The sequence below is a fragment of the Cottoperca gobio genome, chromosome 6 (genome assembly GCF_900634415.1).
Source record: "Cottoperca gobio chromosome 6, fCotGob3.1, whole genome shotgun sequence".
NCBI classification, from domain to species: Eukaryota; Metazoa; Chordata; class Actinopteri; order Perciformes; family Bovichtidae; genus Cottoperca; species Cottoperca gobio.
The window spans coordinates 13,733,026-13,747,623 of record NC_041360.1 but is presented as its reverse complement, the minus strand read 5'-3'; the positions used below and the strand labels follow the sequence as shown (position 1 = coordinate 13,747,623).

At 41.2% G+C, this 14,598-nt stretch overlaps 1 protein-coding gene across 2 annotated transcripts in view; it reads right to left on the bottom strand.

Moving 5' to 3' along the window:
* Positions 1 to 14,598, bottom strand: part of shank3a (SH3 and multiple ankyrin repeat domains 3a) — a 133,530-nt gene that overhangs the window by 17,226 nt on the left and 101,706 nt on the right. For both annotated transcript variants that reach the window (XM_029432994.1, XM_029432997.1), the window contains exons 14-17: positions 6,581 to 6,656; positions 3,980 to 4,062; positions 2,500 to 2,624; positions 2,059 to 2,194 (exon numbers count right to left, since the gene is read on the bottom strand). In XM_029432994.1, the coding sequence (XP_029288854.1) occupies positions 2,059 to 2,194; positions 2,500 to 2,624; positions 3,980 to 4,062; positions 6,581 to 6,656 (420 nt within the window). The remainder of the gene's footprint in view (positions 1 to 2,058; positions 2,195 to 2,499; positions 2,625 to 3,979; positions 4,063 to 6,580; positions 6,657 to 14,598) is intronic.

The window sequence follows — 14,598 nt, the reverse complement described above, 5'->3', positions numbered from 1 at the left end:
AGCAGCTGCAGATCTAGTGCAGATACGCCATCCTGGGTACAGTCCATATCAAACATCTTCTTTCCTCACCAGTCTGCACATTCTGGTACAGTAACAGGGAGCAGAGGAGATGGAGGAGGACGGAGAAAGAGAGAGGAACCGAGTCAGAGAGAGAGAGAGAGAGAGAGAGAGAGAGAGAGAAAGAGAGAGAGAGAGAGGGAGAGAGAGAGAGAGAGAGAGAGAGAGAGGTTTTTGCTGGAATGTAATGCTTAATTCAAACATGCAGTGTAGTCACCATGGCAACGGTGGCAGTAGTGAGTCCTCGCATGGTGCAGAGGATGTGTGTTTTGTATGTGTGTTTGCCTGCGAGTCTCTGTGAGTGAGTGCGAGTGAGAGCATGCGTCTTGAATTTTTGGAAAGGTGCAGCACAATATGTAGAGTCCCAACGGAGAGCGGAGCGGCGGGAGAGGGTGTTCAACACAGCTTGAGATGTCAAAATAAGAATCTTGTCTACAGATGTTTACAGATGTCTGTGTATCAGAACCAGAATCAGTCTGTCCATCTTTTCTTCGATTTACAGTAAAGGAATTATACCAGCCATCGTCTTTTCAGTCTACCTCACTCTTTCTACCACCGACGGAGTAACTGTGGTGTCAGCAGCTCATACACAAGCAGAGATAAGCACGCTTTAAAGGTGGCAACAAGACACTGACTTGGGAACACAAAAATAAAAGGACATTCAATTCCAATGTATCTACCATGATGGTGCTATATTGCACAAAAGCCTTAAGCGCAAGAAAAAAAATGATGTTGAAAGAATTTTGGGAAATACACTTTGCTTTCTTGCCGATAGTTAGATGAGAAGATCGATATCTCTCTCATTTAGCTCAGCATAAAGACTGTCAAATAGGTTAGTCTGACCAAAGGTAACAAAATCTGCCAAATAGCACTTCTAAAGCTCATTGATTAACATAATTTCTTTGTTAAATCCATACAGTATTTCTGGTTCAGAACTAATAACAGAGGAGACATCCAGAGTCTCTGCTGATTGGCTGGCAACCTCTCAGAGCCAATAAATAGTCTGGCACATAATCCCCCGTAAAACGGCATTTTTACACATCTGATTGTGTGTGGATTAAACACACGAGATATAAGACGTTAAATAGAGAACTTTAACGGTGCAGGTAGACGGACTTTGAGCCACACTAACTGTTTCCTGTTTCTTTGTGCTAAGCTAACCAGCTGGGGGCTATACCTTCATATTTAACAGACAGAAATTAGTTAAAATGTTGTCTCATCTAAGCATATTTCTCAAAAACTCAAACCTTTATCTGTAATATATTATGAAAACTAAGTAGATTCAATTTGCTGATGAAGACCGTGACATGCAGTTCAAAGCTCCTAAGTGGACCCAAGAGAGACCATAGAGCCCTGAGTAGCAGGATGTAATGGATGCAGTACTGTCCCAATGAAACTATGTCAACCCAGTTATTACTGTCTCTGTATCTCAATAATCTCAAAGGAGGTGCACACTCGACCACACACACATACATACACACGATAGCAAAGATATATAGCGCTAACAGTCGTCCTGAGGTCATGGTGCCAGGGCTGTGTGGGAGCTAAGTAATGGCGAGCTGTGGTTGACATGGAAACCACATGAATTTACAGCATTCAAACGTGGCAGAAATCACCTTGACAACAGAAAACACACATATCTTGCTAAGTCCTCTGTACATGAAACCAACGTACACGTATCTACTACATGGCAGTTATAAAGTTCATTATCAAATTACTCAGACATCCTGTGAGAAATGATGCGTCATGGTAAAATCTCTAAGAGCACACAATATACTTTAATTAAGCCAATACTATATAAAGAGTGGAACACTTTATATTTAAATGATTGTACGTACTTATTAATACGTTTAATAATAGTTACAAAGAGCACACATGTGATTTCACATAATACAGGTGCGTCCTTTTGTGTGACATTTCTCATGTAAAGAAAATGACATTATAGATATCACATTTACTACATGTTAAATCTAATGTTGACTTCAACATAGAGGTCACTACCTTTCTTGCGGACGACCTCCTCAGACTCAGGTTTGCGTGTGACAGACACCACCTTCATCAGCAGCCTGTTGCCCCCTTGCCGGATCAAGGACACCACCTGCTTATGGCCCACCTTCACTACATTCACCCCGTTTACCTAAGACAAAACACACACAAAGACACAATGAGACATGTCGACATAAGTTAACCTTTTTTTGTGTTTTTACAATTCTGCTGACATTAAAGCGCCGTAGTCACCAAACAAAAAATTAATAAATAGAAGCCCTATATAGCTTCATGTATATTAGCTGCACATGTTCACACATCTCAAGAGATTCACCATAGAACGTACAGAAGCCTGCAGTTCATTTGTCTTCTCTGCTCCTGGTCATCACCTGTGTGTTCAGTAATGAGATCCATACAGATGAAGAGAAAGCAAGTGAAGAGCCGTTCCCTAATTACCTCAATGAGGAAGTCTCCTGTCCTCAGACCCGCCCTCCAGGCCACTCCCTCCACATCCACAGACTCCAGGTACTGAAGGGCAGGGAACGCTGGGGTGGGGGTGAACTCCTCAATGGGCGTCTCGGCTGAGAAGAAGACAAGAACCCGCCCAGTACAGATCAGTGAAATCTGTAGCTTCCTTTGATTCATTTTTGCTTTTTTAGTAAACAAGATTGCTAATGACCACAACAAGATCACAAACAGAACATGTATTATACGCTGTGAATAATATTTGGAACATGTTGGTTGCTGGATTAAATCTGCTCTATTTTAATGTCCTTGGAGGAAATAATACATTTTTCAAAAGTTCCCTTTTAGCTTTACTAAAATTATTTAATTAATACATTTGTACTGCTTCAAGCTCTTTCCATTGACTAATTATCTCTGTATCAGTCAGGGATACACATAATCCGAGTAGATGTACCGCTGTTCCCTGCTGCACTTCAACAACACTATTGATACATTAGGTGCACACAATCACAACTGCATGCGTTAACATAATAGACACACACATACAGTAACACAAGCACACTTTGTTAAGTGAGTGCGCCACCACAAACTCCATTTAATCTTGGAACGAATCCAGCTAAATCCCCGACACATGAGAGTTCTCAGAGGGCCGCTAAGTGAACTGCAGTGTGTGTTTGTGTATGTGTGAGCGTGTGTTTAAGGGTACTGGGGAGTAAAAGACAGAGTGAGTAAAAAGAAAGCGGGGTGAGCCAAGATCCATGGTAGTGAGTGATGGAGCAGTAAAGCACACTCAGACTCCCGGCAAGGTGCCTGAGAGGGGTTGCTATGGTAACCAGCATGAGCACGGAGCTGGCACGTGCTGGAGTAAAATGAATTTGTGGTGATGGGGATGAGTAAAGAGGCGATCTCGGTTTGAAATGCGGAAGGTATGAAAGTGATTGCGTGAAAATAATTTGAGAGGGTAATGGACGGGAAGGATATGAAGGAGAGCAGAGAGGAGCGAAAACAAGAACAGGCAGAGCAAAGATGAGAGAAATAAGGGAGGAGGGGCGAGAGGAGTGTGTCTCTACTAAAGCTGAACGCCATGTGTGGGGAACAGATGGGACAGCTAGCCGACAGCTCAGCCAAGGATGACGCCACCAAAGGGGCTACACGCTCACTCTCACACACACACACACACAACACACACACACACACACACACACACACACACACACACACACACACACACACACACACACACACACACACACACACACACACACACTGCATCTGAGTATACAAGCCGAGTGTTGACCAAAGCTGGTCGTGTTGTTGACTCACACAGTAACAATACAGACTGAGCTGTACTCAGTGACTCAGATCAACAAACTATTACTCAGATCAAAACTCTCACACGTTGAAAACAGCTAGGTAGTGACTGTGCATGTCCTGGCAAAGGTGTGTGTGTGTGTGTGTGTGTGTATCTCACCTTTGGCTCCCCGCAGGACAAAGCCAAACCCCTCATTTTCTTTTTTCTGTAAGATGGCATTCTTCTCCTCTATGATATAGTCACTGTGAAGGAGAGAGCAAATGGAGAGCAGGTATGAATTCAACACCATCCTGACACGCACAAAGAGAGAGGGGCGAGAGGAGAGTAAAGAGGGTCGGTCGGTCGGGGGGGGGGGGACAAGTGGGAGGAGATGGAGGCGCGAACACACACACACACATACACACACACACACACACACACACACACACACACACACACACACACACACACACCTGTACTTCCTTTCCTATTAACCAATCAAGTTAGAAGCCAAGCAAGCGACCACAGCTCGGGATTCCACACAGAGATAGAGAGACAGAGAGTGTGTGTGTGAGAGAGAGTCCTTGTGATTGAAGTATCTTTGGGATCAAACCTAAGACTGAATTAATCTTCTGACTGATCCCTCAGATGAGACTGCAGCTGAGAAGGGTGTGGAGGGATTCTGCTTAAGAAACTGAAAGAGATGGCTGAGATGCAATATCATCCCGACTAATGACAGAGGGAATAGGAGGCAGAAGTAAGTGAGGACTTCATCACTGCCTGATTTTCCTGAGTGTTGAGGGATGGAGGCTGCTAGATGGTAACCTGTGCTGTTCTGCACACACTTAAAGGTATTTTTTAAATCCATACATCTGTGTCCAAAGCATATGAGCTGGTTTGTAAGGCAGTCTTTAGCGGCAAAAGAAAGAAGAAAAGAATATCAGCATGATGGCTGTATGTGTGTGCGAGAAATATTCAGATCACCGGTCCTTCTTATAATATAATATAATATAATATAATCCTCCTATCATATAAAGTATGAATTTGAATGTTTTTAATATAAATGTATGATGGTGAAATACTGTATATAGATGAATAAGGGGGGAGGGGGTAAGATTAAAGGCCTTTGAAACATGTTTAATGCAGTAAAGTAACATTTAAATGTAAAATAAAATACATCGGTAGATGACTATAACCCAATACTCCTTAGCTTACACTTGATGTATACAAACCTTTTTTTTCACACCACACTTTGACTGAGGAGCCTGCTGCCAGTTAACAGCCTGAACACCTTGACACAAGACAGGAGTTTTGTAATATTTGTATATTTCAGCATTGTCAGTCACCCTACCTCACAGCTGAGGCACATGTGAGCGGGCAAGTGTTCAGGTTGCAACTCAGTAGGCGGCTGCAGTCTCTATTAGCTTAGTTACACTCCACTCTCTTAGACTTACCAAGGGAACACAGAGCTCCTCCTGCTGGAGCCAGGAGACCCGTAACAAACCTTTCTGCAGGAGGGAGGTCAAAGGTTTGGTTTCATAAAGAGCTATCTATCCACTTTTGCACCAATTATTATGCACAGAAAACTGTTTTGGTTAAGCATCACTAAGCAGCTTTGCTTCAGTCCAAAACCTTTTATCCACTACGCTTTCATCTCTGTCCTATTCCCAAAAATGCTGCATTAATGCAATACACTCACTGTCCTTGTTCAGATTCTTTTCCGCCTACATAACTCGATAAAGACTCTGACAATTTAAGATGGTAAATGTTTCCTCAAAATAAACCTTTAACATTAGTGATTCTAATATTCCTCAGACTGCAGTTCAGATATCCATCAAATAAATTGAACAACGTAACTAACTGACCTGGGCCGTTAGCTGGCATGTGAATGTGCTGACATTCATATGTTGCATCTTCCCTTTAAAACCTCTCATAGTTGTAACCTGCTGGGATTGTGTGCAGTGTTCATTTTCTTACTGAGGCACCTCTGGAAAGCAACAAGACATTTACTTGATTTTCTATTTCTCCAGTTCTCAACTAAACTCTGTTCTACCTGTCATTCCAAAACATAAATATAGATATACCACACAATGCCTCATATACAGTATGTAGACTGTCACAGGCCAGTGTGACTGGGATAATGCTAATTCTACAAACCTGCAGCTCTGGTAACAGAGATGGCATATAATCCAACTAAAACCTAGAATTTCAAGAACGTAACATTTTATAAAAGGCTGAGAATGTGGGTGGAAACAAAGCTCATTTAGACTAGCGCTGTGTCTCAACCTGACACACTGTGGCATTAAAGCCAGACTTTGCATCATAACAAAACCACACATGGCTTGCTACTCCACTCTCAGATAACAACTCTGATTAAGAAGAGAGGGAGCACTGACACTCTCTACACAATAAATGTGAGCTTGAGACAGGAACGGCAAAAAGAAAAGACAGACGTGGACTAAGAATCAAAAAATAAAACATTAAACAGATTGAATAAAAATAACCTTGTCAGCAAATCATAGAAATATGAAGCAAAAACAATGCATGTACCCATATGTAAACAATTTAATGTGCATTTTACAGTTAGAACTGAGTGCACGAGCAGCCTTCTGCCTTTAGATGGCAGCAGCTCCATAGCACTCCAACACCTTCTCACATGGACTGTATTACTCCTGATCAGGTAATGAAGCATTCTGTGATATGACCAGTATAGTTTGTGCAGTACAGTATACACTAATACACATGGCCTGCACATTGCTAGCTCAAGGAAAGAGGCTGTACCTGTATGAGGTGAAGTTGTCGTAGGATCCCACAGTGTAGTGTCTGAACAGTCTCTTAGTGCGGTCCTCCCGAGTCTCTGCAAAACAGATTCACTTTCAATTCACAACATTTTGTCACATAATTGAGAAAGCTAGCTGAATCCCATGCATGCACTTCTTTAATATGATGAAGTTAAAACAAATTAAGCTACCACAGAGAAATAAATATCATTAACATGCTTCCTTTATCACAACCTACCAGGGTATAATTGTTCAATGGTATTTTTTTGTTTTTGAAAGCAAAATAATTGCATAATTCTGCATTTAAAGTGTTTCTTTTAAAGCTGGAAAATGTAGTAGAATGGGAACCGTGTTGATCTCAATTAATATAGTGTGTGTGTGTGTGTGTGTGTGTGTGTCTGTCTGCTGTCAGCATGTGGGTGGATTTATCCTATGGGAGTGCTAATAGAGATCGATGCCCTCTCCCCATCCCAATAATACACACTGCAACAACAGCAATCTGCTGACTAAACATCCCAAGAACCTTTCATGCCATACAGAAACTCTTGATTGGGCAAAGCTGTTAGAGTGAGGGGTGTCCTGTCCTGGTAGTGATGTGAGACACATGGCATGAAGCCACGAGCCCCCCCCCCCCCACACACCTGTTCCCTGTCACCTTTACTATCTGCTATCTAATAAAGCTTGAGCTGCTTGAGATATGCAGTATATGTGTATGAGAAAGAAATAGACATGTAAAGAGCAAAAAGGGAAAGAGATCAAAGTAAGTGAGTAGACTTGAAGTGGCTGGTCTCCTCAGATCCACTTTAACCTGTCCATCCGACTGTGTGTATGAGTGACAGACTGTCAACTTGAAGCTCTGATAACTGCATCCATTGACACTCGGTGACACACCAGAAGGACACATTCTTAGCCATCATCCTCTGCTCTTCCTCTCTCATCTGCCTTCTCATTTTCTTCACCTGCCGTTCTATTATAATCTCGTTTACTTGTGCCGTGTTCCTCATTCTCTAAGAGCACCGCTGTGTGAATCTCAGTCTCAATGATCCAAACACATTCATTTGTTTCAGCCTGATTGCACATGTGTAGCTTTCCTTTTCCCTCACTGCAAATGCTCCACTCACAGGTAGGAGGCTGTTTTAATGAAAGCAGCCCACATTACAAAACCAAGCACTGCCTATTTGATAACAAGACGCATCTCTTTCCAGAACCAGAACCACAGTCAATTGGTCAGTGAGTCACCTCTATGGTTACAGGCTGAAATATGTATTTGACTTGTAGTTTAGATGAAAAGAAAATTCTTCACCTCTGATATTTTTCACGGTAAAAAAAAAGAGCTGCCTTTCCCTGTTTGAAACTATTTTTGTTAGGTGGTGTATACAATTCATCTTCATGGATTATCAGCCAAAAACAGAGAGACATGTTTAAATAATTTGCAGTGCAGCCACAAACAAGTTTGACAACTATTTCCTGTTGAACGTCAACATCAAACATTAACTTTTGGGTTGAGTCCATCAGCAGAAAAACACATGGGATTCTTTCTAGAGTCCAAATTTTGCTGCATACAGTGAGAAATGTAGCTGGAGAAAGCAAAAGATACACCAGTCGGTCTCCAATAGCAGCATCTGGATTCAAGGGACACATGTTTTATATTTTGTATAATTCTGAGAAATATATTTACGTAAGAACAAATAGCGAAATCCACTGGGCAACCTTTAGCTGCTCATCTAAATTGTCTTTTTGAGGCTCAGCATTTATCCGTGTGGATGAGGATGTAGTTACGAACACCTGCACAGAGGATATCTTCCTTTTGGCACCCACTTCCCTTGACTGGCTTTATAGGTGTATTGGAAAACTGCCGAGGCAATGATGTTAAAGCAACATTGTAAACAGCAGTTAAGTGGTGTCACCATCCCTTCCCTCCAATGAAACTGTGTTTTGTTTTAGCTTTCTCTGCAGCCAAAGTGAAGCCCAGTGAATTGTTTTTAATTTGCTCTGACATCTTACAACCTGGATGACTGAGACAAATGTATAATAACAAACTTACACAGAAGTGGATAGGCAGGTTGAGGGAAACTAGATACATGAAGATAAACAGCATTTGATCAAGAGTGTGAGTGAGCATTAAAGAAAGCTGAGTGGGTGTTATTGTGAGGTTATCAGAGAAGGTAAGGCGGACAAAGAAAGGTGAGGTGAAAGCTGGTTGGTACTTCGTCTAGCTTAGAAGGTTACTCTACATCCTCTCTTAGGAGGAAATACGTGACATTTGGTTAGCACTGGTTGTCAAAGGGTAGAAGAGATGAAATAAGAGGTGATATTTAAGGACACAGTTGTAGATGAGTCAGCAATTGTCTTCTTCTGCACATTAAAAGTCTGTCTTTTACACATTCTCATTCACCCTCGCATATCATCAGAAAGCTTTCACTTTCTGTAATTACAGTGTGTGTGCGTGAGTGTGTGTGTGACGCACCATGTGATACCAGATGCAGTCTAAGAGTGTGAAATGCAGCTCATTCATCACAGTTGTCATCTATTTTGTAGAGGCCAGGAGCATCTAAAGGCAGGGCCCTGATAGCACAGATAACCTAAACTCCACTTCCATCTATCACACACACACACACACACACACACACACACACACACACACACACACACACACACACACACACCAATCTGCACCAGAACATCTGGGCTGTCAGAGGGGCACATAAACACACTGAGATTCCAGAGAACAAAAACAATTATGGATTATGAACTCAGTAAACTGTTAGTTATGACAGTCGTTATAAAATGAAGCACATTAAATGATTTCCATCTATTTTGAGTACCATGACATAGGTTGTCCAGATAAAACATTCAGTTTCTGTAGTCACTCTACGCCCAAGCTCATTAAAGTTTTCACATTTTTCGTTATTTAGTTTGAAACACCCAGCACTCAGTTGGTCTTTCCTGGGAGGAATTCTCTTATAAAGGAGGTACTAAATGTCACATGTTTGATGACAACAAACGGAGGAAAGGGAGGGAAACCCTTATTGAAGCATTGAGGCTTTCCAGCCACTTGTGTTGAGCCTTCAAGGCTTCAGGAATGCACTCGAGGCATCACTGGTCAAGGCAAGGACACTGTATGTTAAGACACCTGCAGGTCGATTTACACTTACTACTTACTTCCAAACATAAGGGTATATGGTCTCAGAGATAATTCATGCTTTGGACAGATCTATTCTGCATCAAAGAACTTTCTGTAAATGGACTTGCAGGAAAAATCAAACACATTGTTGTAACGGAGAGACTTAGTTTTACTTCTTGTATGTTTGTGTATCCCGTCCTCATCCCAGGTTACATGATGGAGAGGAGGTCATGTGGCTCAGACTCTAGTGCTTTAGCGAACAATGGAAGCTGCTTGACATCTTCTATAAACATATATCTTCACAGTCTATGTAAATAAAATGTTATATTGCTATATTGTAATTATATTACAGAACATTTATTGCACGTCATATCATCCTGGGAGAGGGATGATATGAGTTGCGCTTCTTGAGGTTTCTTCCATTTCGTTTCCTGTGAAATGGGAGTTTTTCGTTATCCAAATCGAGGATCGAAAAGGACAGAGGAGTGTGTATGCTGTACAGATTGTAAAGCGCCCTGAGGCAAACTTGTGATTTGTGATATGGGGCTCTATAAATAAAATTGACTTGACTGATGTTAATCTTCACTCCCCTGGAAAGCTTTACTTTATACTTGAGTATCTTTTCTGGTGGACACGAAGAGCTCATGAGGCTCATAAAGAAATACATGGATATGAGAGTTAGTTAGTTTCAATTGTGCAGGACATAAATAAAAACGCACAGATAGAGCAACGAGACAACATGTTCTGTAGAATAATATGCTTCTATAATAGCTCCTAGATTTGACTAAGTTTTAATAATTTATCTCTGTGACTTATTGGTTTTGTGTTCACACCATAAACAAACAACACCAGACTTAACCTGGAAGCAGCTCGACTCTTCAGGCTGTCTCTGTACCACATGTTTCACTGGCAGGGTTTCACCAAATAAATAAAGCGGAGTTCAAGTTCCTTTTAATGGCATCATACAGGTTAAGTATGAACAGACTTAAATATGCAAGTAGCTAATATATTTGCATCACTCACTAGCCAAAAAAACAATGGTCATATATTGTGTGGCTAGTAAGTGGGCGATGGATTTTGCACCGTTCTGGAATGTGTTCAATATAGGCTATAGGGCGACTGGATAATACCGCTTATGTCTCAAATAACTAGAAATAAATATGAAAATATGAATACTCATCCTTCAGTGGTAGTAGCCTAATATAAAAAAAGCATTGTGGCAGAATTTTCTTTCTCCTGGCTTGAACTCAAGTCAGCTTCTTTGTGATCTGCAGCACTACCAACAGAAACTTCAACCTCATCACGTCCGAGGAAAATAACATCCCTGTACTCACATGGGAGGGGCAGTACCCTGTAATAACTACTTTGCACAACAGACTTTCCTCGAGTATATCATTTTAGTAAGTCTTATCAAAGCATTTTTCATAGTGAATATAAAGGCCGATAAGGTCATTTTCTATTTTGATAACAGTGCCACCAAAAAGCAACACAAGCTCATATTTTTCTTCTCAGCACCACTTGACTTGAAATCAAGCTCTTTGTTTTCTTCTGCACAAAGTCTTCTTTTTATGTCAAAAATGCTAAGATTATAGCTCAACTTAAAAAAGGTTGCTTTTCCCTCCAGAACTTCTAGAGATAAACTCTCTGCGTCTGCCTGATCGAGAGACTTAATGTGGTATTGATTGAAAGGTTTTGTTTCTATGTGTTAGGAGCGATAATTCATCCATAAAAAATGTGAGAATAAGCTGTTGGTCTGTTCTCGCTGGTGATAGCTGTGAACAGTGTGTAGTCGAGACAAAGTCATATTTGGCACATAAAAGCTGTATGTCACAAGCTGTAACATTGCCGCTATTTCTGCCACTCTGTTTAACCCTGCTACATCTGTGAGATTTCTGCTGTGAACATCTCAGCTCACAGTGCTTCTCTATTCTAGACAAATTGTAACACCTCCACTGCCCTTGTCTGAAGGACGCAAGAGCTACATCAGATATACACAGATGCACGGAAACGCAAACCAACACAGGCACACACACCGTCTCTGAGCCCTGCTGAATGAGAATTAACCTATGCTGTTTTACCACTGATAAGAGCTGCAGACAAACATGCACACACACTCACACACTTATCCAGTGAGCCTCATTGACTTTTTAATTCTTTCCTTCCACACCCCTACTTTCATTTTCTCCTTCTCTCTCTCTCTCTGCCTCCTCATTCATGTTGTGTTGTAGTAAACTCTGAGGGCTCCCTGCACATTGAATACTGAAACACTGTTTAAATTAACTTGAACAATGCGGGAGTCTCTGGCGAGCCACACAGCCTGTGAGGAGATGCTTGTTGCAAAAGAAAAATAAAGACAGAATCATACTCCCTTTCTATTTTGTGCTGTCACACAATGTGCCTGTCGTGCCACAGATCCAACAGGGAGTTGCTGGACCATGCAGGTGGTTACAAGGCTAACCCACTTCCACACAGCACAAGAGGACACAGCAATGTCTTCGTTTTCTTTTTCCTTTTCATCTTGCTGTGTCTATTCTTGATTTTCTGTTCCACTACAAAACGATTCTTGAATAGGACTTTAAAAGAAAGGTGAATCCTTTTTTTCACTCCTGGATGAAATTAGTCATGCTGACAAGAAGAGTGTGATAGAGAGGACACTGAAGGAAAAGAAAAGTCAGGACAAAAGAAATACTTAAAGCAGACTCTGTATCAATTTAATCTTTATCTGTTCTGTACATATAGGGAATTCAAATGAACCATGCATATGGGTTGGAGCTGGAGGATAATCTTCAACATCAAAGGTGATCTTTTCATCAAGCTTATTGTCTGCATACATGGACATGATAAGGAGAAAGTAGGGTAGATTAATTAACTGTGAAGTGGAGGGTGTCAGAACAAAAAGAAAAGATGAGGAGGAAAACAGAGAAAGAGTGTTAGAGTGGAAAGACAGGAAGGACAGATTAAATACAAGAATGGATGGCAGGAGATGACAACAGGGAGGGAAATATCTCTAAGAGTTATCAGTAGGAATAATGAGGTATGCTGTCAAATAGTCCTGATTAGTGTCAAAACAACCTATATATACAAGAAACAATTAACATATAATTTTCTGATGAACACGTCATACAAACTAGTATCGAGAATAAAGCCCACCGAGATGCAAACGTGACATCGTACTGCTGCTGCTTCACATTCTAGTTTTTGAGTGGCTTCTTTTTGTGTGAAGCAGCCGCAGGTAACACAGTTTATTTGTCACCGTGGTTAGCGCTGACTATGATCGTTCACAAATAATGCAGCAACAAACAAGACAACAATACATTTTCCTCATTTCCTTGAAACGGGTTTAAATAATGCAGGAAGTAGAGGAACGAGAAGAAGCAGCCACAGTGAGCTGTTAGGTAAAGAGCTACAGGCGGGAGGCTGCACACCTGTTCTTTTTGGATTGACTACTTTATTAAAATAATGTGTGATTGTTTGGTTGGGCTGTAAACAGACACACCCTTTGCTCTTCTGTTGTATTGTTACTACATGAGGGTAGATTAACTAGGATTGAAATCTTAACGATCAAGACATTATGGGGAAAGCATGGGTATGATGACTGCCATCATTCGTCAGTCTCTGGTGTCAAAGTTACCGTATTTTCCGCACTATAAGGCGCACTTAAAAGCCTTTAATTTTCTCAAAAAGCGACAGTGCGCCTTATAATCCGGAGCGCTTTATATATGGATTAATTCTGGTTGTGTTTACTGATCTCGAAGCGATTTTGTGTGGTACACGGCGCTCTGTCAAAATGTTTTAGTACGACTTTTGTAAACTACAAAGCCGCACTGTGCTGCCTATTTCTATGTTTATAGAGTTGGGACATGTTTTTTGACTCAGAGTGAGCGCTCCTTGGTTTGTTGGGGGCGTGTCAGAGTGAGCGCTTCTGCTTTGCGAGGATCTTTGTTTACGGAGCTGCGAGATCAACACGTGGAGCAGAGACGCTAAAAAACTGTTTGTGTCTGTGATGCTTGAGCCTTGGAAACTATTTGTCTTTTTACGAAGTAAAATAAGAACAGTAAAGTCAAGAAAGCAAACCTTGCATCTTTATTGGAGGACTTTTGCATGTTAGCCAACTGTCTAGCTACGCATAGGGATACGCGCTGTACTTGCATAACACGCACCGCTTGCAGCATTACGTCTACCGTAGTCAGGAGCGTCGCGGAGTAATACATACTGTGCTTCACCATAATATTACAGTGTGTGTGTATAAGGACCCCAAAATGGCACCTGTCAAGAGACACGCTTACGACGCGGACTTCAAACTCAAGGCTATCAGTCACGCAGTAGAACATGGGAATAGAGAGAATTCAACATTAATGAATCAATGGTACGGAAGTGGAGGAAGCAAGAAGATGACGTTTGATTTGGCGGTATCAGACTGTTTTTTTTATGTGTTACAACTGAACAAGGTTGGGAGTTATTGTGAATACGCTCATTAACGTTTGAACAATGTTGAGTTATTGTGAACACGTTTAATAAAGTTTGACTGACTGATTTATCTGACTGTTTTGTTTCGCTTAATGCGCCTTATAGTCCGGTGCGCTTTATATATGAAAACAGATCGAAAATAGACCATTCATTGACAGTGCGCCTTATAATCCAGTGCGCTCTATAGTGCGGAAAATACGGTATACACTTTGTACACCCAAACGTCAGCCTTGACCTGATCATTAGGAGGTTACACTACTTCCACCTTCGCTACGTAAGGAAGACAGTAATTCTTGGCACAATCCCAAGAGGTCAACAAAGGTAAACATAAACTGTTTCATTTGTTTGAACTAAAGACCAAGGATTTAATTTCTCTGGTAAGGAGAGTCTCATCACGCTTGTCAGATGATTTATGTTTCCCTGATGAG